Source organism: Herpailurus yagouaroundi, unplaced genomic scaffold (genome assembly GCF_014898765.1).
Source record: "Herpailurus yagouaroundi ecotype Mexico unplaced genomic scaffold, PumYag 29, whole genome shotgun sequence".
NCBI classification, from domain to species: domain Eukaryota; kingdom Metazoa; phylum Chordata; class Mammalia; order Carnivora; family Felidae; genus Herpailurus; species Herpailurus yagouaroundi.
Window position 1 is genome coordinate 6,604,063 of NW_024412377.1, and position 26,305 is coordinate 6,630,367.

Sequence of the window (26,305 nt, forward strand, 5' to 3'; positions counted from 1 at the left end):
ATCTTCCATAGAATGTCATGTACCGAGCTAATACAGAATATGTAGTTTTTGGATCTGGCATCTTTCACTTAGCATAATACTTCCGAGATTCATCCATGGTCTCTACCAGTATTTTGTTTCTTTTTATTGCCCAGTAGTATCTATTTCACATAACCATTTTGTCCACTCCCACAGATAGACTTTTGGGTGATTTTCAGGTCGTGGCTGGTAAGAATGGAGCAGTTATGAAGCTCTGCGTCCAAATCTTTCTGTAGACATTATTCAGCTCTTCATTCCTTTGGGCAAATATCTACAGGCAGGTTTTGCTGGGATTCATGGTAAGTGTATGTTGAACTTTTGAAGAAACTCTGTTTTCCAAAGTGGCTTCACCCTCTTGTATTATCAACAGCAAAGTAGAAGAGGTCAGGCTCTACCAAATCTTCGCCAATGCTTGGCACTATCAGTCTGAGTTGCAGCCGCTCTGTTGTGTGCGTAGAGGTACCACACCGTGGCTGTCGTTAGTATTTTTCGAATTGTCTAAATCTCTAGGCCGTTTTTTAAATTTTGGATTATTTTCCTACTAGATTGGAAGTTTCCTTATATGTGCTGGACACAAGACCGTTACTGGATACACGTTTGGTAAATATTTCCACATGACATCTGGCTTGCTTTACCGTATTCTCAAGTGTATCTCTGAAGAGCAAGTATTTTTAAATTTGATGTGGTCTAATTTATTTTTTTTAAACATACGTGCTTTTTGTCCTTTTTCTATCCTAATAAACCCTTGCCTAATTCAAGGTCTTAGAATTTTTTTTTCTTTAGAAAAAAAAATCCCCTATATCCCTTTAGAGGGATATAGAGAACGTGTGTGCACATGCATGTGAGACAGGGGAAGGGGCTGAGTGTGTGTGAGGAGACAGAGAGAGAGAGAGAGAGAGAGAGAGAGAGAGAGAGAGAGAGAGAATGTTCAGCAGGCTCCACACTCAGCTTGGAGCCCAACGCAGTGCTTGATCCCATGACCCTAGGATCATGACCCGAGCCAAAATCAACAGTGGGACATTCAACCAACTAAGCCACCCAGGTGTCCCTCAGAAATTTTTCTTCATAAATTTCCTTCTAGAAATTTTATAATTATAGCTCTGAATTTTAGGTCAATGATCCATTTCAGCTAATCTTTGCATATGAGATATCTAATTTTTTCCAGCAACATTTGTTGAAAGGACTATCATTTCATCATTAAATTACCATAGCTACTTTGTTGAGAATTAACTGACAATATATATGTGTATCTATTTCTGGTCTTTGCTTTCTGTTATGTTGATGTATTTGTTTATCCTTGTGCAAACACCACACTGTCTTGAATTTAGGTATTGTCAGCCTTCCAACATTGTTATTTTTTTTCTCAAAACTGTTTCAGCTTCTCTAAATTCTTTGTTTCCATCTAAGTTTTAAACTATTTTTTGATTTACACAATAAAAGAACAATTAAGATTTTGATTAAATTTGCATGAACCTATAGATTGCAATGCATATGGCATAGCTGAATTGATATCTTAACAACACTGAATTTCTGAATTATGAATATTTATCTCCATTTGTTTAGGCCTTTTTAATTTTCTCATTAATGTTCTGTAGCTTTCAATTTTGCCTCCTGCATATATTTAGTTAAATGCATCCTTATTTCACATTTAAGATGCTACTATAAATGACAAAACTTAATTTCAATTTCTAATTATTAGTTGATAGTGTATCACAATGCAATTGAAAAATTTTTAAATCACTATATATCTTAAAATCATGAATTCACTTATTTGTTCTAATAGTTCTTTTTAAAATTTTAATTAGGATGTTCCACATAGATAATCTAATTTGCCAAAAAGAAAAAGAAAAAAAGAAATCAACTTAAATTCTTCCTTTCTAATCTGTATGTCATTTGTTTACATTACTTTTATTGTAATATAGTATTTATCTATTATTACCTTCCACAGTGGTTAGTACAGTGGTAACTAAAAGCACTAAAACTGAAAAGAGTAAACATCCTTGTGGAGAAAGCATTCAGCCTTTTGCCGTTAAGTATCATGTTATATTTACATATTTTTTAAGCTGCCTTTTGTCAGGTTATAGCAATACCTTTTACTCTGGGTTTTTACCATGAACATGTATGATTCTTCTACATCTATTGAGATTTTTTTTTAACTTAGTCAATATATTGATTTACACTGATTTTCAAGTGTTAAACCTTAGAAATCCCACTTAATCTTGCATTTAGGGGATAAAACCCACTTGGATATGCTATATTATCCTTTTTTACAAACTACCAGATTCAACTGCTAAAATGTTATTAAGGATTTTTGCGCCTATATTTGTGAGAGATATTAATCTGTAGTTTTATATTTTGTAATGTCTTATCTGGTTTTGGTAAAAGAGTAATGATGACTTCTTTAACAAGCTGAAAAGCATATCATCCTGTGAGTGTCTTTTCTTCTTTCCCTTGAATATTTGTCAAAATTCACTACTGAAGCCACCCGGGTTTGAAGTTTTCTTTGTTGTAAGATTTTTAACTATAAATTTAATTCCTCTAATGGATATTGAATTATTCAGGTTATCTGTTTCTTCTAGAGTGAACTTGGAAAGACTGAATCTTCAAAGTATTTGCCCATTTCATCTAAGTTATCAAGTTTACTGGCATAAACTTGTTCACTGTTTTCTATTACTATCCTCTTTTATTGCTGTAGGCTCTGTAGAGCTGTCTCCTCATTCATTCCTAACACTGACAAATATGTCTTCTCTCTTGTTCCTAACCAATCTGGTTAGAGATGTATTGATTTTGTCGATCTTTTAAAGTATTAGCTTTTAGTTTAACTGATCTTCATTATACTTTTCCACTTAACTGATTTATGCTCTTATCTTCATTTTCTTCTTCCTCCCGTTTACCATAGATTTATATTTGTACTTCCCTAAGATCTCAAAATCATTGATAACAGATCTTCCTCTATCTCTAATATAAGCAAACAATGTATAAATCCCCCCTAAGCTCTGTTTTAGCTGCACCCCACAAATTTAGATAAGGTGTGCTTTTGTCATCACTCAGATGAAAATATTTTAGAATTTCCCTCTTGATTTATTCTTTAATCTTTGAGTCAAAGACTTAGAGACTTAGAATTATATTGCTTAAATCCAACATAATTTTCATTCTGTTATTGATTTTTAGTTTGATTCTTATGTGCTCAAAATCACATAGGCATGATTTCAATTGCTTTAAATGTACTGAGACACGATTTACGCTGATCTATATTTTGATTCCCCACCACAGCACTTTGCCTTGGAAACTACTTACAGTAAGCTGAGGCTATCACGGGACTCATCTGTTTCCTTTGTCTAAGTAATTACGATCTCGCTCTGCCCTCTGCCTATTGTCCATTGTCTGAAAAAAATGTAGTTCCTAATATTTTGTCTGGTTTTCTTGCTGAATGCAAGAGGGTAAACCAAATCCCATATTTCCATCATGGCTAATTGATAAAATCCCAAATATCATTTTTCATCTAAAAATAAAAATCATCTGTTTATCAAATCTTGGTCAAACAAGAAATATATATTACAGAAGCTCTCTGACAATCTGTGTACAATTTCTAAAGTTAGTATTAGATGTTATGGTTAAATACTCTAACATGAAAGAAGAAGTCACACATTCATATATGTTGCTCTGGTTTGCATTTTTAGTCCCCAAACTAATTAATCTGGATTTCAGATTTATACATTGATTCATGAGTTTGTCATCTAGTCTTTTGTTTCCCCACTATGAAATGGAGGGCTTATGCCGTGCTGGGGCTTTATCTTTGTAGACACACTTTTTAAAAGTAGGGCTGACCCTTTGAAATTAAGAAATAAAAGCATGCAAATAAGTTCTAAATTTTACTGAATTGTACTTATATTATTCTAGTCCATTTTTTAGAAATTCAGAATATGTTTAAATCTGACTTGAACCATTCATGTAATGATTTGAAATGTTCCCTTTGACTCCCAAATGAGAAGTTGTCAGCATACCTTTGCATTATCCAGTGAATAACATTAAAACCCAGAAAAAAAAAATCACAAAGACCAAATATTCAGATTTCGTGTTCACTTCATCACTGCTAGTTCCTCAAATTCCTGTGCCTCAGAGTTTTCAAACTTGCTCATAGTTAGGAGTGCTAAATGACTCCATTTAAGCTCAAAGACAGGTAAGTTTAATGTCAGATATAATGACAGCTGACATCACAGGTCTTTGTAATTTCATATGCACCCAAACACACACACAGACTCATTTCTTTCCCCTGCTCAATAATCCCACAAAGGTAGCATTATCACCCTCCTATTTTCAAGTGCTAATGGAGGCACAGAATTACTAACTTACCCAAAATCATACCATTACTAAGTTACAGGACACAAACCCAAAATCTGGTCTCCTGACGATACTGTTCTTTCTACTCAACAGCTGGCTAATACTGACCTCAACTAAGAGGGCCAGACTGACTTCTGAGATTTCTCCTTTTATATGTAGCAACCTCACACAATGCTGTCTCTTAAATGTCACTAGGGCAATTCTTTCTTTGGCCACTATTCGAGGGATATTCGTATTCAAATTATGTGGCTTGCCCCACAGTCATCTAGAGTATCTGCCAGATATCCATCTGACAAGTAGTTCTGCTTAGGTAGACCCCAGTCTAGGCTTAGAGATTCTAGGGCCCTTCGGCACCTGAGGACTCCCCTCCTGACAATGTTAACATTGGCTTCCTGCTTTCTGACGTTCAGAGCCAAATCTCTAGTTTTTAGCCTGCTAGGCCACTGTGAAAGGAACTTTATGTTCACTTGACTCCTAGGGCATTTCTGAATGTTCCTTCTCCATCCTATTTGTTGTCTCATCTCTCCAAACTCTGTGTACTGAATTACTCCACGGCTCGCCCATTACACCTGTTCTTTTCTATGTATACTCTTTCCCTTAGAGACCTCAGCCAGACTTACAGATTTAAATGATATCTATATGTTAATAACTCCCAAATGTCTACCTCCAGTCAAGACTGCTCCCCAGGACCCCAGACCTGTGGACGCAACTATTTGACATTTCCACCTGAATGCCAAAGAAGCATCTCAAACTTAGCATGCCCCAAACTGAGCTGCATTACTACTTCCAAAGGTGACTGTCTTATACTTTGTCTCATCTCCCTCACTCTTCCACCCTTTCAGTTGCTCAAGTCAAAACGCTTAGAGTCCCTCTTGCCTTTCACTTTCTCTTAACAGCACGTACACAATCTGAAAGGAAATACTTGGACTTGACTTCCAAAACAAGCTGTACCCAGAACACAACCACTGCTCCTTGTGTCTGCTGCGACCACCCTTGTCCAAGCCACCATGACCTCCAGCCTAGATTATTCACCAGCCCCGAAACCGGTCTCCCAATCCTACATCCCACCCATCCACCTGCAGTGGCAGCCAGCATGATTCTTCGAAGCCCTGTTAGATCACATCAATCCTCTACAACAAATCTCCCGGTGGCTCCCCATCTTAATCGAAACAAAGGCCCTACAGGATCTGGTCCCTGTTATCCTTCTGACCTCACCTCCATTACTCTCCTCCAAGATTCACTCCATGGGTCATTCTAGCCTCCCTGCTGTTACTCAAACCTGCCGAGCACGATCCCACTTCAGGGCCTTTGCACCTGTTCTTGTCTCTACTTAGAACACTGTTTCCTCAGTTATCCCCATGGTTTGCCCCTCACCTCCTTTAAGCCTAGACTCGGTGCCTTTTTTTCATATGCATCATAATCCTTCCAGGAAAACAGAAACCACTCTAGGTAGCTCAAATACAGAAAATTCAACACAGGCGAATTAGTATAAAGATAATGTGAGACCTGGGAATCTGGGTGGTTCAGTCAGTTGAGTATCTGACTCTCGATTTCGGCTCAGTCATGATCCCAAGATCACGGGATCAAGCCCCGCATCAGGCTCTGAGCTGAGCTGAGCCTGGCGTCTGCTTGCGATTCTCACTCTCTCTCCCTCTGCCCTCTCCCCAACTCTCTCTCTCTAAAACAATAAGTTTAAAAATGATTTTAAGAAAAGATAGTGAGAGACCTGAAAAAGCCCAAGGATGAAGGATCGGGCCCTGGGAAAGCCAAAAGGGAAGAACACGGGACCCACAGAGATGAGCAGCTCTAAGGAGTTGGGCCGGAGCCCATAAGCCTGTATCTGCTGCTGCATCCTTGTCCAGCAGCTCTGACTCAAGTGGAAATTGCCAAAAAGCACTTCCTGCTACCAGGGTGGACTCACCTGACCCCTCCGCTGCATTCGGCTGCTGGGGGCATGAACGTGACCTTCCCCGCTGCTCTGCAGCCTCTGCTGCCTCCTCCCATTCACACATCCCAACAGAAGCCCAGCTGGCATGGGAGCCCGAGAGAGGTTTCTGACTCCCTGACCAGTCACACAGAGCAGAATATAAAGGGGGCAAGGGTGTATCTGAGAGATGACAGGTGACCGTCAGGCACACCCGGCTACCTTTGATGAAATGGCAAGACCCCTCCCATACTTAGCTCACTCCCTGCTATTTTTCCTCAGCCCTTATCATTACATAACTCACTCCACGTTCTATCATCTTATTCCTGTCTGTCTCCCCTAAGAAAACGTAAACTCAGTGCCCACCAAGATTCCTACCTGTTGTGTTTCTTGGGGTAACCCCCATGACTGAAACCAGCCCATAAGAGGTACTCAGTAAACACAGATTAAATTATTGACGGGCTGGACCCCCGCTTTTATCTTCAAACAAACAGAAGCAAAACCGCTCTGTGTGCTAGCGCCAGGGGATTCAGGGGCAGAAACACCAAAAATACAAAGGAGAATGACAATCATGGATCGTTAGTCTGGGAGCTACCATGAGCACCCACTGCCAGCCTGGCGTCGGGGCCCCACCTCATCGATTTTACTTAATAGGGTTTGTGGTCTTTCGGACGTGCAGCCAGAGGTGCCTTCAAGGGGGCGAGGATCCAACAGCTGTACCACAACTTTGCTGCACAGATTAGAGGAGTGTCTTCATTTCGACACGCAGGCAACGTCGCTACGCTCTTGATTGTGAGGGAGACTGAGTCCTGCCTGGTGCAACACATGTGACGAGGCTGAGTCCACCCCTGAACCACAGGTCGGGGATGGGAAAGGAAAGGAGAAATGGAGGAATAACTCTTCCTAAAGCTAGGGTCTTTCCATGGACCTTCTTTATTCAACACGAAGAAAGCTCCAGGAAATAGAAGGTTAATGTGATGTTTTAAATGAGTAAACAAACTAACTTTAGAAACCTGGATGTTGTCTTTTCCTTGTCATGTGGGCAACAGAAAAATTCAGCACTGCTATCTGCTGGCGTAGGCCTAATGCTTCGTCTCTCCAGTGTGACCACGGTTGCTGACCTGGCCTTGATGTCAGAGTAAGACAGGAGAACCAATCCAAGAAAACTTGCATCTAATCCAAACTGTATTCACTCCACATTTACTCTTCAACTCCTCCTTCACACTTAAAATAAGGATAAGATTTTGGGGCACCTGGGTGGCTCAGTCCATTCAGCATCAGACTCTTGATTTCAGCTCAGGTCACGATCTCATGGTTCATGAGTTCAAGCTCATGTGTCTGCCCCTCTCCACCACTCTCAGAAATAAACATTAAAAAATAAAATAAAATAAAATAAAATAAAATAAAATAAAATAAAATAAAATAAAATAGAGGCGCCTGGGTGGCTCAGTCAGTTGAGCATCTGACTTCGGCTCAGGTCATGATCTCACGGTTCATGAGTTCAAGTCCCGCCTTGGGCTCTGTGCTGACAGCTTGGAGCCTGGAGCCTGCTTCAGATTCTATGTCTCCCTCTCTCTCTTCCCCTCCCCTGCTCATGCTTTGTCTCTGTCTCTTTCTGTCTCAAAAATAAACATCGAAAAAAAATTTTTAATAAAATAAAATAATGATAAGATTTTTATCTACCTTCAGTGTGAGAACACATGCATTGTCCATTTAATGCTTAAAAAGACTAGAATATGCTTACAGATCAATAAAATACAGTAGCGTACCATTTGAGGCCAAATAAAATGACTGCTTGACTATGATCAGTCAGAATCCTGACTATGCCTTTACAAAATCTTATTCCCAGTTTTAATGCTATCACATTGACCTCCACTTATAGAGTATTCCATCCGAAGCTTTAAAATAATAAAAAACTATTTCCCCACCTCGACAAATCAATCCAAAAACTTGAAATCTTATCTTGAGATACAATATAAATGTTCCGTCTTATAGATTATTTCATTAGTGGCCCTAGAACACAAAAATAATATGGAAGTTATTAGCAATTCTGAAAACTCAATAAATCATTTGCATCAGAGTCTAATCATTCTTTTTAAAAATAATACATACAACAGAAACCATCGCCAGTCTCGTCAGTCAAAGCTGAATAATGACGTAAAAGTACGATGTAGGCACTGGAACAAATTCACCCACTGAGTGACGCATAGTGGTTTTACGCAGCATTTTCTTCTAACACGTATGTGCGCTCATGAACGATGGTGATATACCTACATTAGAGAGTTGGCAAGTTGTGTATTTTTTAAATATTCCATCTTTCAGATGGCACAACCGGCAACAGAGTTTCAAATAAAAACTGGATTCCCAAATGCAGCTTTTAATGCACAAAACAAGCAATGCGCCTGTACCACTGCTGTTTCACTTGCAAATAGGTTGGAATATTTTGCCCGTGTGATTGTGACAGTACATTATATGAACCATTCAGTCACACGCATGAGAACAAAAGTCAAATTATTTATGGAACAAAGAACGTTTAAGGATCCGTAACAACACTTTTCCTCCCCAAATAAACTCACAGGGGGATCACTCATATCCCGTTTGGAAACCAAAAAGAATCACACTTGGTTTATGTAAATTTTACATTTTCCAAAGAGGATTGAATTCGAGGCAGATTTCAACAGTTAGCAGAGACTAGCTGTACCTAAGCTTTAATCAGATACTCATATGAAAATATTAAAAGGAAATATTAAAATGAATTTCACACAACCTATTTTTCATGAAAATGAATTCTCCTAATTCTTCCTCGGAGAAAGTAGGCCACTGTCATACAATCACACACACTGATGATTTATAAAGGTCAAATGGCAGATCTGAGACGAGATGAACAGGGAGAAATACTAGAGGCGGCTTCAATCAAGATTTATATACTCAAAGACTCTGAAATCTCTAAAATCTTCTGGGAAACAGAAATCATCCACTATAGCCCTTCTGGTGGTGATGAGGGTCCTAAGTCCTAGAGAAAAGGTGCAATCCAGCCAGGGCCGTAACAACCACATGACTGTCCAGGGTTTAGACCCCAGAATGTCAAAACCCGGGGAAAAAATGGAGCACCGTGGGACAACGAGGAGTGAGGGGACATGTACGGAGCCATGGGATGTGCTTGGGGCCATAGGATACATGGAGCCATGGCACATAAACGATCCCTTGGCCCCCTTCTGGCATCCCCATCCTTGTGCCTTGGAGGGTAACTGAGGCTGCCCAGGTTATGCCATCCCCGGCCCCAAGGGAGCATGTGGCACACCAAGCAATGCAGAGGTCTCAGGAAATGTGAGGAAGCCACGGAGAGGGAAGTAACTGGCAGGACGACAGGTAGGAATGGCAGCTAATGGGGCAACAGGAAATGTGTACATGGCCACCTTACAGACCGGTAGAAAGACAGCCTCTCAGAGGTAGGAAGTGGCCGGGATCCTCAGTACGTTAAACATGAAGAAGAAGACAGTTACAAAGCATGTCTTTTTTATTGCCAGCAACAAGTCAATGCTTCTAACACACACACAAATTCAATGACATGCGTTTATACGATTCAAAAGAACAACACAGGATAGGTGAAAAGTATTCATTCTGTGGTATGAGAACAGAACCCAAGTTCAAAATCCTATGTTGTACCCTTTCAATCACGGTCCCTTCGATCACCTAAGACTACATGTGGAGATAAAGACAGTTGTTTAAACTCAAAGGCCAACGCCACACCCAGCCCTGTCCCGGGGCTGGCCAAAGCTGGAACCCCCATTTCAATTGCCTCAGATGCCCTTCCAAACACCTGGGGCCAAACATTGCTAATCCAGTATCAAGCATTCATACAACGCTCTCGTAAGTTCCAAAACAAATCTCCAGCCAATCGGTGAATCCGTAAGTAGGAGGGCACTCAACGGGAACACCAAGGAGTCAGAGATGAAGATCTGAGGGGCCCGAGAGTGGAATTAACAATGCCTTGCCTGATTCGGCAGGCAGGAAGAATCCTAGTAATCACTAACACTGAGCACTACCAGCTAAGGCACTGAAGAAAGGCTTCCAGATTAGCCATGATATTAAGGCTCCAAGGCAAAGAAAGCCTAAGTGCGGCATGACTCGCCCCACTGGTGGTCTTCCTCTGTGCATACTGTGAAATCGTTCCCCATAAACCAATTCCTATAAATGGAGCACACTCTAAATAGCAAGCGTGCTGGGTAAACTTTAATCAATAAACAAACAAAGGCAGAATATGGCACGATTGCCTTAAGTGGACATTAAACATTTAAAACTCATTTCAGAGATGGTTATGAGGCTCAGTAAGCATGCTGAGAAACATGCTGTCTTGAAGGGTCACTATTTTTTCCCTCTTTACTGGAACAGACATTTAAGCAAATGACAAGGACATAAGTGTAAATGGTGTGTCTGCGAGGGGTCAGAGTGTTTTAGCAGCCCCTGAACAATCAAGGATAAATATTCCAGAACATGCAGTCAAGGGAGTAACCTTGCAAACACAGCAAGCTGTTAGAGCGTGTTGAGCAATGAACTCTGCTAGACAAGAGAAGCCCATGGTGGCAAATATTTCACCTAGGATGGGGAAAAACGAGATCCTGCCAGCATCGTCTGCCTACCCAGGTAAATCGAATCAAGGCTTCAATAAAACTTGCTTAGTTGTATTAAGACGTTACTGTAGCATCTGGTCTACTTCGTGAGTAGCCTCTTGTGCAGAGCGCCTCCGACGTAGAACATTAAATCATGAAATTTTAGGTGTACACAGAAATCGAGATTTTCAAAGTCCGCATCATCCAGTCCTTCGTGTACTTCTGCGGTATCAGTGCTGCATCCGCTTTCTTAAATGCTCTAGCAGAGTCGCACCTTACACAAGAGTGTTCATGGAGCCCAGCAGTGGCCACCTGCTAGGCTGTAACATGAGCCAGTTCAAGGACTGGCGGGGCTCCTAACATCCCCCAGGGAATCTCTGGTGTATGTTTTGGTCAACAATCTGACCCCTTCTTCAGAGAAGCACTTTCTTCCTGAAGCGCCCATGCTCTTGGCACATGGCCTGCTCACTCCTTCTCAGCCGAGATGGAGGTCCTCAGACACCCCCTCCCCTCCACCCCCCGACTCTCCTGCATCCTGGGTGCCCTAGACTCCCTCCCTCCAGACTCACTAGAGGTAGGGTCGGCTTCCTGTAAGCTAATCCCCCACCTGTGCCCCGTATCCTATCTCCTCCCACAGCCCTGGGGACTCTGTCTAATCAATTCTCTCCCCCTCTCTCTTCAGCCTCTTCCTTCACCTGGCTTTTCCCCATCAGCACTTAAGGATGATTAAGCGATGCTCTCTTAAAAGCTGTCCCCTGCTCTCACATCCCTGGCGGCTGAGTCAATAACTGTCTTCTTTTATATCCACTGCTTCACCTCACATTTGTTTCTCTGCCCATCACCATTTAGTCTACTCCCCCAGCACGGTCCTGAAACCGCTCTGATAAATGCCATTTATTACAGGTTGAATTGCGCTCCCCAAAAAGATACGTGGAAGTCCTAACCTTAGTACCTGCGAACGTGACCTTATTTGGACATAGGGTCTTTTCAGGTATAACTTATAAAGATGAGATCATGCTGGGTGAGGGTAAGCCCTAAATCCCATGTGACTAGTGTCTTGGTAAAAAGAGCAGTAGGCGAAATGACAGAGCCCCATGAAGAGAAGGCCACGGGGGTAGAGACTCAGAGACTCGAGTGATGCGTCCACAGGCCTAGGAACACCAAGGATCGTGGACAACACCCAGAAGTTGAGAAGAGGCAAAGAAGGATTCTTGCCTAGAGCCCTCAGAGAAAGCATGGCCTACTGACACCTTAGGATTTTTTACTTCTAGCCTCCAGAACTGTAAGAGAAGGTATTTCTGTTGTTTGAAGCGACCCGGCTTGTGGTATTTTGTTACAGGAGCCCTGGGAAGCCGAGACATAGATCATACTTTCAGTGCTACACCCAGGAAGGTTCTGGGCAAACAAGGAGGACTTCGTCACTCTTCCCTCTGGCCCACATCTTCCTTGAACTCTTCAGCATCAGATAGTCGGATGGCCTCCTCCCTCTTGAAAAGCTCTCCTTTCTTGGATCCATTAATGCCCTGCTCTCAACTAGACAACCCATTTGACGGCAGTAGGAACTCAGTTTTCTCAATCTAAAATCATCATTTTAGGGGCACCGGGGTGGCTCAGTGGGTGAAGTGTCGGACTCTGGCTCAGGTCATGATCTCATGGTTCGTGGGTTTGAGCCCTGCTTCAGGCTCTGTGCTGATAGCGTGGAGCATGCTTGGGATCCACTCCCTCTCTCTCTCTCTCTCTCTGCCCCCCCCACCTCTCTCTCTCTCTCTCTCTCTCTCTCTCTCTCTCTCCAAATACATAAACCCTAAATAAGTAAATAAATAAATAAACAAATAAAAATAAAATCATCATTTTAAATTCCTGTTCTTCGTTACATATGGAATCAACAGCCAAGAACTTGTAAATCATACTCAGTACCTCCTTCTCCTTCCTGTCCCACATCCATTAAATCATCAACACATTGTTCACATTTCTAGAATTCACCTAATTCTTCTTTTTTTTAACGTCTTATTTATTCTTGAGAGGCACAGAGAGACAAAGCTCAAGTGGGGTAGAGGCAGAGAGAGAGGGAGACACAGAATGTGAAGCAGGCTCCAGGCTCTGAGCTGTCAGCACAAAGCCCGACACAGGGCTCGAACTCATGAACCACGAGATCGTGACCTGAGCCAAAGTCGGATGCTTAACCAACTGAGCCACCCAGGTGCCCCTGGAATTCACCTAATTCTCTACATTTCTGCTACCACTCCCTGAGCTTACGTCCTCATGACCGCTCCCTCTGATCACGGCCGCAGCCTCAGGATGGGCTCTCCCTGCCGCGTTTTGCCATCCTGAACAGGGAGCCGATCCAGATAAGGGGAATTTCTTAAGGGGCCTTCAGATGCCCGACAACATGGAAACCCTCCAACTACTAGCCTCATCTCCCTCCACCTCCTTTCCATAACCTCAACTAAGATTTCATGGCTTCCTGTACAGAACGCCGGCCAGGACCCTCTAGGTTTCCCTTCCTCATTTGAGGGCTACTGCACCTGATGTTTTCCTCTTCCTGAGACACCTCTCCATTCATCAGATTCATAAACACCTTCTAACAATCATTTGGGACTCAGCTCTGCTGCTGAGTCAAGCCGGAAATCTTTAAGCACTCTCCCAAGGCCCGGGCTATCTGGTTCAGATGCCCCTCTCCTGGGCTCCCACAGCACCCACCAAAGATACCCATTAAGACCCTTAATAGATTATAATGCAATGTTCCTTTTGCTTTATACTCTTAGAGATATTCTCAACCCTTGAAGGGAACTGTATTTTTTGCTCTATATCCTCAATATATAGCACAGACAATGCCTCGTAACAGGCACCTGTTAAATGTTTATTGAATATTTGCTCCAAGTTAAAAATTTTTGCACAGAAATTAAAATTAGGTCGAGATGTCACTTACCAACTATGGGATTAGTCCTCATCCCAAAGCCTGACAGTGTGCTCCACTGGAAAGGCTGGTGGGAAATAGATCCTCGTATCCAGGGCAATGAGAACACAATATGGCGCGATATTCATGAAAGGGAGTTGGGCAATATCTAGCAAAAACACAGGTGCATTCACCCTTTAACCTAGCAATGTCAATGCCAGGAATCTCTTCCGATGATACCCTTGCAAGGGATTAAGAGATGTTAGCAGGAGGCGTTACTCATTGTAACACCATCCACGACCACAAAGGACAGAAAATAACCTACACATCTCTCAGTAGGGAGTTGTTGAATACACTATGGTTCATCACACAGTGGACAGGTATGTGCCTGTGAAAATAAAAGACATAAAGTGCACGACTAAGGAAGGGACCCCAGGATATACTGCTATGTCAAAAAATGCTAGGCAGAGAACAGAAGCATGGACCATAAAGTAAAAGGTGAGCTAAATGCAGAGAGAGGGAACAGGGCAGAGAAAACACAAGTGAGGCCAGTTTCTCTAAATATTCACTGCCTCATTAATGAAACTTTGAAATACTACCTAATAATGTAAATTCTTAAAATTTCCAAAACTCAAAAGAGAAATTAAACACAGGACATCAACTGGGTGTGGAGTTGGGAACACAACCACGCAAGAGGAAATTATTTCAAGTGATCTCCCAGTAGCCACATTGCTTTAATTTCCCAATGAAACCTGTAGCCCGAGAACTACAAGAAGAGAGGCGGATGATCTCACAGCGTTTTCAGGAGTCAGACACGACTAGCGCTGCTTGAAAGTTGCTCTGAAAGCATGCAGTGTGTGTTTCAGGAAGAGGCAAGGGAACGATCACGTGGGCTGCAGAGACTCGGGATTCCGTGCACGGGAGCGAAAGACACAGACATAAGGTAGAAGGGGTTCAGAAAAAGCCCTCTAGTCCTGCAGATGGGCTGGAGGTATCCAGAGGAAATTACGGTGCATTCTCAAAAAGTTTTCCTTAGCTCTGTACATAGGAAAGACCTAACGCTAGGGACAGCCATGCTTAAAGGAGCCCAAAATGGCCGGTGCACAGGTCTACAGAAGGAAATGGCAGAGGGGGGGAAGCAACATCTCCTTGTCCCAGAGTCAGCAACCTTGGGTTGCTTTCAAAAGCGACCTTGGGTTGTGTCAGAGGAGCTCAGGAGCCAACTTTAAGAGGTTTCCATGGGCTTCAAATGAGATGATTTCACCACCCATGAGCATAAAAACTACAATTGCTTGAAATATTTCAAATGTTAAAACCCATGTATTAACAATGATTCTAATAACCAAAATAAGAAAAAAAAAAAAAAGTAAACATATTTGTTCCCTTTAGATAAAATGAGGGAACCAACTAACTAGGCTTTAAAAACAAAAACAAAAACAAACAAACAAACAAACAAACAAAAAAAACTAGGAAAGGAAAGGAAAAAAAACATTAATTCTGCCTTTCCTATATGAGTGTGTCCTCAGGATATTCAAGTAGTTGATAAGGGAAAGTTACTTTATACAGAAGTATTCTTGCTGTTAAATGAAGAAAGAATCATAAAATTAGGAAATCCCGGCTTCACACCCATGAACGAATTGGTAGATTTAGGCCGTGATCATCAGTGACTACTAATTTCACATTACCTGCCTCCCAAGAGAAGGACACCGCAGCATCCGTGACACGGGAGAGACAGAAAGAGTCGACCCTGAATCTAAGCCGCCTCTGGATCCTACTCTGAATTTACACAAATATTTGGGACAGAAGAACATTTCAACACCAATGGGATGCACTTGGCCAAATCCAGACTGTGGGAAACTCTGCAGGATAAAGAGCTCCGATTTCTTTTGTAATTAATTTGCACGCGAAACAAAACCACCACAGCAAAACAGTGCACAATTAGAAGAGTCTTAAGAGCCATACCAACCAATCGCCATGGATCGACTCCATTTAAACCCTGAGCCAATCCAACTGTTCACAAAAAAATGCATCAGCATTCATGAGACCATCAGGGATCTGGATCTCACGATACTCACTGGATATCAGATGACTTTATGGAATTGAGGGGTTTTTTTTGCATTTTTTTTTTCTCGGATGTGATAATGGTGCTGAGAATTCCCTTTGTTTGACAGTTAAGAACTAAAATATTATAGATACAATTATACGATCTCTTGGATTTGCTTCAAAATAATTTGGCAGGTGTGAGGTAGAACATGTGTGGGGATTGGGAGAAAAATGGTGGGCCCGGAATTAATAAATGTTGGGTTACGGGGCACCTGGGTAGCTCAGTCAGATAAGCGTATGACTTCAGCTTAGGTCATGATCTTGCGGTCCGTGAGTTTGAGCCCCATGGTGGGCTGTGTGCTGACAGCTCGGAGACTGAAGCTTACTTCGGATTCTATGTCTCCCTCTCTCTTTGTCCCTCCCCCACTCATACTCTGTCTCTCTCTCTCTCTCTGTCTCTCAAAAATGAATAAACATTAAAAACATTTTTTAATAAATAAAAATAAATGTTGGGTTAGTATTCCTTAGACCATTCTTTCTATTTTTGCATATATTTGACATCTTTTCACGATAGAAAGTTTAAAACATAACAAACATAAAACTATTTATTGCATGAATTATTAAAATACAATGTCTCATTAATTATAGTTGGCTTCATGATACAATTGGAAGTTCCTTGAGGACAGGGACAAACACTAACCTACTTTTCATCCTGACTGTTTAGAGTGCCCAGAGTATAGAGAGCCTTAAAGAAATTTTGATAAATAAAAGAACAAATGACTGAATTTACACACTAATTAATTAATCCTACAGTCCCATGGAGATACTTGAGACATGAAATCAATTCTGTCTGCCATGCAATGCCAGATAGAGACCACGGTGTAAGTTTTGTGTTAAAACTAAGGTTTTGTAGGGAAATGCTGAAGCGAAGAATTCTTTGCTTCAGATCACATTTTTATCCCCCGGTTTAAATGCCTAGGAGGCTCACAGCACCGTTAAGAAAAGGTGGCCTCAACCATGACCGTTATAACTCCAATGCTAAATTCTTCCTGAAAGAGACAGTAGTGATCAGTTTCGGGACAGGAAATTCCTGCAGTGGGAGATTTTGTATTTTCGTTCGTATTTTAAACAATGTCTGGAACAAGAGTCACGGAGCGACAGAGCAAGACCCGCTGCTATTCCCGATCACTGAACACGGGATGTGCATTTAAGGGGTGCCCTTGCAGTCCGAGCGTGCCTGTCCCTCACCTTTATAGGAAATGACCGGGTGTTCCGCTCGCTGGCACTGAGATGCATCCGTTTCTGGCTGGGCGAGTCTCCACCACCCCAGGCTTGAGAACAGCCATGCAATGACACAGGTCCCCTTCATGGTGGGCAGAGGCGTGGGCTCCAGGTAGTTGTCTCCTAACCAGAAGTTCGTCCTCCCGTCATGTGGGGGAAGTGCCTAAAACACACAAAAGAGAACAATCCGATGAATGTGAGTTTGCGTTTTCTGGTGCGGGGATCTTGTAGGAAAGCCTCATCACTACTTTTAAAAAAGGAGAGACTGTGTGGCTCAGTCTGTTAAGCGGTGGACTCTTGATTTCAGTTCAGGTAATCATCTCACGGTTCACGGGATCAAGCCCCACGTCAGGCTCCACACTGACAGTGTTTGGAGCCTGCTTGGGATTCTCTCTCTCTCCCTCTCTCTCTGATCCTTCCCCACTCTTGCTGGCTCTCTCTCAAAATAAATAAAATTAAAAAGAATTTTTAAAAAAGGGGGAGAGCCTTCGAGTGCTTGGACAAACTGCCCTTTTCAGCTCACGAGTTCGAGCTCTGTGCTGACAGCTCGGAGCCTGGAGCCTGGAGCCTGCTTCAGATTCTGTGTCTCCCTCTCCTCTGCCCTTAACCCCCTGGCATCCTATCTCTGTCTCTCTCAAAAATAAATAAGCATTAAAAAAATTTTTTTTTTAAATGCAGCTTAATGTTTGTGATCGCTGAAGGTTTTGCCCTTCCTCATCCCCTCGCGCTAGCAGGGATCTATGCGGGGAAACCCTAAGGAACTCTACCTTTTCCTTTTTGACATCCAAAGCCCTTGTTTCATAAGGCCACGACCACTGTCTTTTACCAACAACCCGACTAATATTTTGCCACCCAACTCTTACAAACTGCCCATATTTGGTGAATTTATCCTTTGAAATTTATACACGGCCTGCCTGCAGAGTTTCTGGCTGGAAATCAAGCGTGAATCAAATAAAAAAAATCCATAGTGAGCACCTACTGGGTGAAATGCAATTGCTACGCTGGCAGCTACGAGACTTTAAAGAATAGGCATAATTTTAAAGATTAATAAGCTTTAAAACAAGATAGGCTTGCAAAAATAACTGTAAGCTAAGCTGTTAGAAAACCGTCGAAAGGAGCAGGGGTGCCATGGGACCTTGGAGGGAATGCCACTGCCATTTAGAGGACCCAAGGGTGGGTCCCGTGAAGAGTTTGTGTTTGAGCTTAATACTAAAGGATATGGAGAATTTCAACACATGCAGGTTTCTGGAAGTGCATTCCATGCCAAGGGAACAGGGGTGCAGGGGTGCCCTCGAGGGGCAAGAGGAAGGAGGAGGTAATAACAGTTTGGGGAATGGTTTCCTGTAATTGAGCCAGACCCTGGGAGATCTAAAGGAGACTAGTGGGAAGCAGTTTAGACAGAAGGAGGTTGAGTTAAGATTTGGAAGGCACACTATACCAAGGTCTGAGGTCTCTATTTTTACTCAACAAGCTACCACGAGATAACAGCACAAGAAATACTTAAAACATTGTTCTTACAATAGTGTATGCAGGAAATTGGATAAAGAAGACCATGGAGGTAGAGAAGTTCATTTGAAACTATGGCAACTATTCGGAAGAGAAATAAATGAAGCTGTGACTTTGCGTGGTGAGCAAACACTCAGTGTGATGGGTAAGGGAAGTATGGCAAATTAAACATGGCCATGGTCCCTCCAACCTTCCTCCCATGAAAGCTAGGTTTATGCCCGTTCTCTTGAATCTGGATCGGCTCCGTGACTGTTTTGTTCACAAATTTAACTGAAGTGATGGCATGTTCATTTCCAAGCCCAGACCCGAAGAGACTGGCAATTTCCACTTCCTCTCTCTTAGAACACCTTCTCTGGGGTACTGAGAAAACAGATCAGAAGCCCATTTACCGGGAGACAGCCAGATTACAGAGACCACTTAGAGGGACTCCTAGTAACATTTCCCACTGAGGCCAGCTTCCCAGCCATCCCCACCTGATATGTGAGTACAGCTGAAAGTGAGTAACTTCAGTATCACAAGAGCAAAAGAATCACCCAACTGAGCCCTACCCAAATTCCTAATGCCCAAAGTACAGAATATAACAAAATGGCGGATGTTCTAATCTGCTACACTTGAGGGAAAAGAAAGCAAAGAGACACAAATAGACTCAAGATAGAGAATACAGGCACCCCTCAGAGTGGCAATGCCCCTCATTTCAATAATAATCACTAGAGAACTAACTTTGTTCAGATGAGAATACGATCATTTAGTTTTGTATGTGTTGGGTATAGGATGCTGAGAGAATATTTCAGGCAATGGAGAAGATGGCTGAAAATCCAGGTCGGGTGCTCAGAAAGCAAAACAGGGATTCAGAGATAGCATACAATGTATGGAATGCTTTCTCTGACTGACATTATGGGTATGCTAAGATTCACCAGGGGAAAGCATGGAAGGAAAAGAAAAGGCTACAGAGAACTGTCTGCTGAGAATCGGTAATTTAACAAGTGGCCCCACAAAGATACAAGAAGGAAAATAAAGATGGAGTACTGAGGGCACAGGGCCACATGGAAGTCCAGTTAGACTGGCGTATAGAAATTACACATTTTAAAAGGGGCTTGGTCAACTGTAACCTGAGGAGGCAGAGCAAAGACCATTAGCTTTATTTTTTCTTCAAGTTTTTATTTAAATTCTAGGTAGTTAACATACAGTGTAATAATAGTCCCAGGAGTAGAATTAGGAATTCATCACTTACAAAGAACACCCAGTGCTCATCACAATACGTGCCCTCCTTAGTACCCATCACCCATTTAGCCCATCCCCCACCCATCTCCCTCCATTGATTCAGTTTGTTCTCTATCATTAAGAGTTTCTTATAGTTTGTTTCCTCTCTTCTATTACCCCCCCCTTCCCTTATGTTCATCTGCTTTGTTCCTTACGTTCCACATATGAGTGAAGGCATGTGATATTTGTCTTTCTTTGACTGACTTATTTCACTTCACAGAGTATACTCTAGCTCTATCCACATCATTGCAAATGGCAAGATTTCATTCTTTTTGATGGCTGAATCATAAAGACCATTCATCAGCTTTAGGAATGGATGCAGCAAAAATGGGACAGAACATACATGGCCACCTCGAAGGCCAGGTACCAAAAAAAAAAAAAAAAAAAAAAAGAATCAATGAAATCACTAAGCACTGAAAGATCAAAGTTAAGAAAACTCCAAGGTCAAGAAGACAGCCAAATATGGCTTCTTTTCCGGTAAGTGGTAGTAGGGAAGAAATTGTAGGTTTAAGAGGGAGTGGAGCTCTTAGGATAGAAGAAGATCCAGAAAATACTAAGGCAGCAAACTATTAGAATTCTAGTAAAGAAACTGGTTTTGAATGGAAAAAAAAGACCCTGGTCCTAAAAGCGTACACATGAATATATGGTGTGATGCCAAGATAGAGAAAACATAAAGTTGATGGCACATGAAATTCACAGTCTCTTATCTTGAGTCCCATTCATTCAATGCTCCCACTGACAAAAATAGTCAAGCTGGGCAGAGAAAACAAGAGCTGGGACTCCAAATCATGATGAGGCAAGAGTATGCCTTCTTCAGGAGGGAGAAACCCTGAACGTGAAGGCTCAGGAAGGAGTGGAGAAGTAAACGAGGAGCCAAGGGCACACCTGTCCAATGGGTCCATCATCCCTGCCCAGGCATAGCACATGGTAATGGACAATGAGTCACAGGTGTTATTTTTTTCCTGGGTTATAAAATCAAAAGCACGATTAATTGCATTCTTGGCAAAGGGGCATGGTCCACACAGTTGGAGGCTGCTGTAGAACTTCAGTCTAGACGCAAACACATGGACCAGTCCATTGTTTCTTACCCTTTGGACCTGAGACTAGGAAGGAAATTTCACCAAATGAAGTATGTTAACATAGAAGAACACCCATCAGAGGTGTATTTTAGACCTAATTTTGTTCTCTTCAGAACAAGGGGATCCAAAGCACTGGCACCAGCCCACTCAGGGAAGGCTACAGGTCCATTATCACTGCTCCGTGTCAAAGCAAATTGGCAGCCGAGGTGCTCGAGCGGCTCAGTCGGTGAAGCAACCAACTCTTGATTGCGACTCAGGTCATGATCTCAGTTCGTGAGTTTGAGCCCTGAGTCAGGCTCTGTGCTGACAGTGTGGAGCCTGCTTGTGATTCTCTCTTTCTCCCTCTCTCTCTGCCCCTCCCTCCACCCCCCCCCAAAACACATAAACTTAAAAAAAACTGGCAATGATAAAAATACCATGGGAAGCACAATGAACTTGCATGAGGTGCTAGCTCTGGGGCAGGTATGATGCCAAGCTCTTACACCCATGCCTGGTGCCCAACAGGCACAGGAAGTGGTAGCTGTGACCCCTGTTCTCCCTCAGCAACACTCCATCACAGAGAGGGATTAGGGCACCGCCCTGCCTCGACCTCCGAGACCAAGCTCAGGCCAGCTAGGACCTAAGAGCAAATGCTTCCCTGGCACATAGTTTGTCAGTGTGTCAGGCCCAAGCCAACACACAATCCCCTTCTGTTAACTGTGAAACACGTCCAGCAGACCCACGGCCAACCGGAACTGGCCTACGTCGAAGGCAGTCATCCCTCGCGTCTCCAGGCTAACACGGTCACCTCCTGAAGGAAAGGCAGAGAGAAATAACACAGTGCCTGGCACGTGTCTTCCCGGGGATTTGGAAAGTGACAATTAAGGAAGAGGGACACGTCCTTTCAAGCGCGAGAGCAGCTAAAAGGGGACGCGCAGCCCCACGGTAATGAGATGAAATTATATGTTTGCCACGGTAACCTAAGGAAAGCACATTTAATGAGAACGAGGTGATTTTTAGAAGTTTGTAATTTTCAGAATATAACATGTTACCTTTTTTCTCAAAATAAAGATACAGCCGTCCCGGTAAGACGCCAGGGAAGGACATTCACAGTCTGCACTAAGACGGGGCTTCTCTGAGCAGGTCACCCTGCGAGGCTAATTCCTTGAATAGTCTTTTACTCCAAACAGGCTTAGATCTCAACAGCAGGTCCCTCCATCCTGGATTCTGCAATTTTAACTTCTTCTGAATATAATAACGCTGTTGCCTCTTGGGGGGGGGGGGCAGCATATTTATATCAGGGATTTTAGTGTTGCATCTCAGCACGACTGACAGTTACAGGCAGATAGTTATTTGTTCTGGTGGCTGCTCTGTGCACTCAGCAGCATCCCTGGCCTCCACCCACTCGATGTCGGGAGCGCCCCCCGACTCCATGTGCACCGTCCAAAATTGTCTCCGTTGCCAATTCGCCCCCGGTTGAGAACTTCTGGTTTATGTGGATCATAATCCCTCTCCTCTTTAGAAATTAAGCAAGCTGTCATCACCTGAAAGTTTATTTTAAAAATACACTTACATAAATCACCCAACTGACTTTGTATTGACTCCTTTCAGCAAAACTCCAAGAAAAATGAAAGCCATGTTAATTACACCTACTTGCTACATTGGGGAAATACATTAGGAGGGAATTTTCAGAGGATCAATTTCAATAAAAGTTGTTCTGATTTCATCCTAGCACCTCTGGAAAGTTAAAAATATATTAGGTGATTGAATGCTAAACAAATGATTTTGCTAACCGGAAGAAGATTTAGCACAACAGGCTGATTTGGGCTTCAAAATAAAAACATTTTTGTTGCTTCTACTTCCAAAGTCCCTGAAGCCTTCCTTTCAGTTTCCTGATGTGGGCGGAACTCTCTATAAGCTCGATCTAAATAAGCAAAACTCTGTATATAAGTGTTTGGGCAATAAATAACATTTCCCATTCACACCCACACTGCAAATGAAAAGGCTCCAGCGAACAAAAAACTAACTGTTCCTTTTAGTTTTAAAAAAAAAAATGCTGTCAGATAAAAAAGAAATCAAAAGAATGAAAGCTTACACAAAAAGTTTTGCTTAGGGAACAAAGTCTAACCAGTTATTAATAAAAACAGACCCAAAAGAAGCTTAATGTACTTCTGTGCAGGGGAAACGGGGTTTCTTCTGGGTTTCAGACCTGCTGGAATATTGAGAAGGGGCCGGATCCACTGGCGCAATTCAGAATCCACAGAAACTCTCTGGCTTGGCTCCTTCCTGATGGCTTTCAGGACTTCCTTCGGAGACAGGACGAAGGAGGCAGGTAGGAACAAAGCTGGGGAGCTGATGGGGAGACTCAGGTAGCCAGGCCCACGCCTGGTCCGTATCAGACCAGGACCACAGCGCAACGGTCCGTATCAGAGGGCTGAGGCCAGTGTCAAGCATGTGCCTCTTAATTGTAAGAAGTCGGTCTACTGTGGCATCTAAAACAGGGGCGCCTGAATAGCTCACTCGGCTGGGTGCCCGACTTTCAGCCCAGGTTATGTTCTCGCAGTTTGCGAGTTTGAGCTCCATGTGGGACTCTGCTGACAACTCGGAGCCTGGAGCCTGCTTCGGATTCTGTGTCTCCCCCTTTCTCTGCCTCTCTCTCTCTCACTCTCTCTCTCTCTCTCAAAAAATATTAAAAAAAAAAAAAAACCAACACAAACAGCACAACTGTAGGAGGGGATGGACAGACATCTCTTCTGCAAGGTCTGTGTGCCTCGATCTTTCCACCTCTTGGCCCAATTCCATCGCATCAGAAGAACTGCTCCCCCAGAGACTAAAGGCCCAGCCCAAACTGAAGGCAACATCCCACCATCCTGCACACTTCGGCACCACCAAACACGGCGTCCTTTGCACAACTGTCAGCTGCTGCTGGGTAAACAGCCCTGCCCTGTTCAAAACCCCTGGTCTCGAACCACCCCCTGGAACATAGTTTTGTCTCTGGCAAATCACAAGGGATGAACCGTTGGCGTGGAAACGGCCAGGGTCTTAGGGGGTGTCATCATTAACCCAGCCAGCCACACTGAAGGATGTCACCTGTGGTCAAGAGATGCCCCCCCCCCCCCCCCAGCACAGGAGAGCCAAGATGATGAGGACAAGGTCCAGGTCTCCTTCAATGCTTTCGAGAGAAAGTAGAGTGCCCTTTCACCAACAGGCTGTCAGCCAAATCCACGTCCACTCCTCCCACTGCGGACGCTTCCCGTCGGCCTCTCTGGTCTAACCAGCATCCTCAGAGTAAGCGTTGCACACGCATTAGTACCTTTGCTGATGCCATGGGCCCCATGCCTGCTACCACACGGTTTTTCCGCTACCAAGGTTCAGGCTGGCTTTCCCTTTCCGCAGGCACACATGGGGGCCGCCCACACCAGCCCACGTGGCGGCCCCTTTCGGGGAACCGTGGGGTGCCAGTTACAGTACAGGCATCCTCATCACATGCTGCGTGTATGGCCACATAGCCTGTCCTCGTTCCGAGTTTGATCTATTCTGTGATAAGCAAGCTACGGTTACGATCCCAAGTGCATGCGTCCCAACATGCCAAATCAGCTGTCTGCGTCAATCAGGAATCACACAGCCAACATACTCTTTGGCATTTAGAATTCACCCATCCCTTGCCCTGAGCAAACAACACTGTGGTTTGTGCAGTCCCTTGGCACAAGAGACAGGAAATGAGTCAAGAACCCACTGCATTTGAGGAGGAAGGGGTGGGGAGGGGTGAAATCACGGCAGCTGAGAAGGCCAAGGCTCAGCCAGGGTCAAGGATCCCACAAGCAAATGTTAAGACCAGCTGAGTGAGTGGTGGCCTGGCTCCTACAGGGCGCACTCGGTCTTCCTGCTCACACTGGTTTTACACTTGGGGCCACAAGTCCAAACGGCCTGAACCACCCCCAGGAACATAGTTTTGCTTCCAACAAATCACAAAGGATGAACCATTAGCGGGGAAATGGCCAGGGTCTTAGGAGGTATCATCATTAACCCAGCCCGCCCCACTGAAGGAGGTCCCCTGTGGTCAAGAGACGGCCCTCCAACACAGCAGGGCAAAGAGGACGATGACACAGTCCAGGCACTTCCAGGTCATAGGTAAGAATGAGTTAAGCAAGTGAAGGTCTATCTCTAGATAATTATCAAACAGAAGGAAGAGCAAAGTCTTAGGAAACACAGGAGGAGCACTTCCCTCTGAATGGAGGGAGAAGACAGAAGCTACGGCTTCCGCAGGGGTTCAAATTACAGTGTTCAGAAAAGCAGGAATGAACGATCCAGGAATTCAAAGTGCAGGCCTCGTTCAGGGCTGGAAGGAACGTATCTTGAATGAATCTGTGGTATTTCTTTACCATAGTATCAGATATTCAAGGCACTGAACAGGAAATGGGATTAAATGAAGAATCAATAAAACAATACCCTTATGTTAATGCACAGTGTTCGAGTAAATAGATGCTCCTAACCTTTTTCAAAACCAATAACTGAACATTTTATTCTTCGGGAAATGAAGTGAAATTAAAGCTTTCTTGTTATTGTGTTGAGTCTATAAGGAGAATCAGGATGTTCCCCAAACATAATGCATCTTCAATTATTACATACATTTTTTTATAAAAGTTGCATCCTCTTTATATTATTTTAACCCACGTAACTTTGCCAACTTTCATTCAAAAAAAGATTTAACACAAATGAATTAGAGAAACATTGTGGGAACGTGTTAATGAAAACACTGACTGCCCTTACTGACAGAGGGACCACTGGCTGCCACCTTCAGGTAACTGAATATGAAGTTGGCTCTGTTACTCATAGGTTTTTATCATATCTGAACTAAGATGGAATTTTATGACTATATAAAATGACCTCATGATATACATTGGGAAAAACCAAACATTAACTGATTTTATACATTTCAGTAATGGTTCGGCTCCAGTGACCTTGTTCCGTATCTCTCTTCAAAGGGAATTGTTATTACAGTTTCGCCTTTTCCCCCTTGTTTAGCTCCAGATCGCCTGGAGGAACCATAAAAATAAATGAAGTCCATTAGATAAAATTATTATTTACACAAAGGCAATATTAATTTTATCTGTCAGCAGGTTTTAAAACTAAGTGAAAGTTCACTCAATCTACTTTTGTGCTAGGTAAAGCAACCAGAGGCAAGAAGGAAAGGAAAGGGAAAGGGAAGGGAAAGGGAAGGGAAGGGAAGGGAAGGGAAGGGAAGGGAAGGGAAGGGAAGGGAAGGGAAGGCAAGGCAAGGCAAGGCAAGGCAAGGCAAGGCAAGAAGGAAGGAAGGAAGGAAGGAAGGAAGGAAGGAAGGAAGGAAGGAAGGAAGGGGAAGGAAGGA

The 26,305-nt window shown here is 43.2% G+C and overlaps 1 protein-coding gene across 7 annotated transcripts in view; it reads right to left on the minus strand.

The window, feature by feature from the left end:
* SEMA5A (semaphorin 5A) overlaps positions 1 to 26,305 on the minus strand; it is a 482,742-nt gene that overhangs the window by 293,015 nt on the left and 163,422 nt on the right. For all 7 annotated transcript variants that reach the window (XM_040493869.1, XM_040493822.1, XM_040493829.1 and 4 more), the window contains one exon: positions 17,081 to 17,276. In XM_040493869.1, the coding sequence (XP_040349803.1) occupies positions 17,081 to 17,201 (121 nt within the window). In that variant the 5' untranslated portion in view covers positions 17,202 to 17,276. The remainder of the gene's footprint in view (positions 1 to 17,080; positions 17,277 to 26,305) is intronic.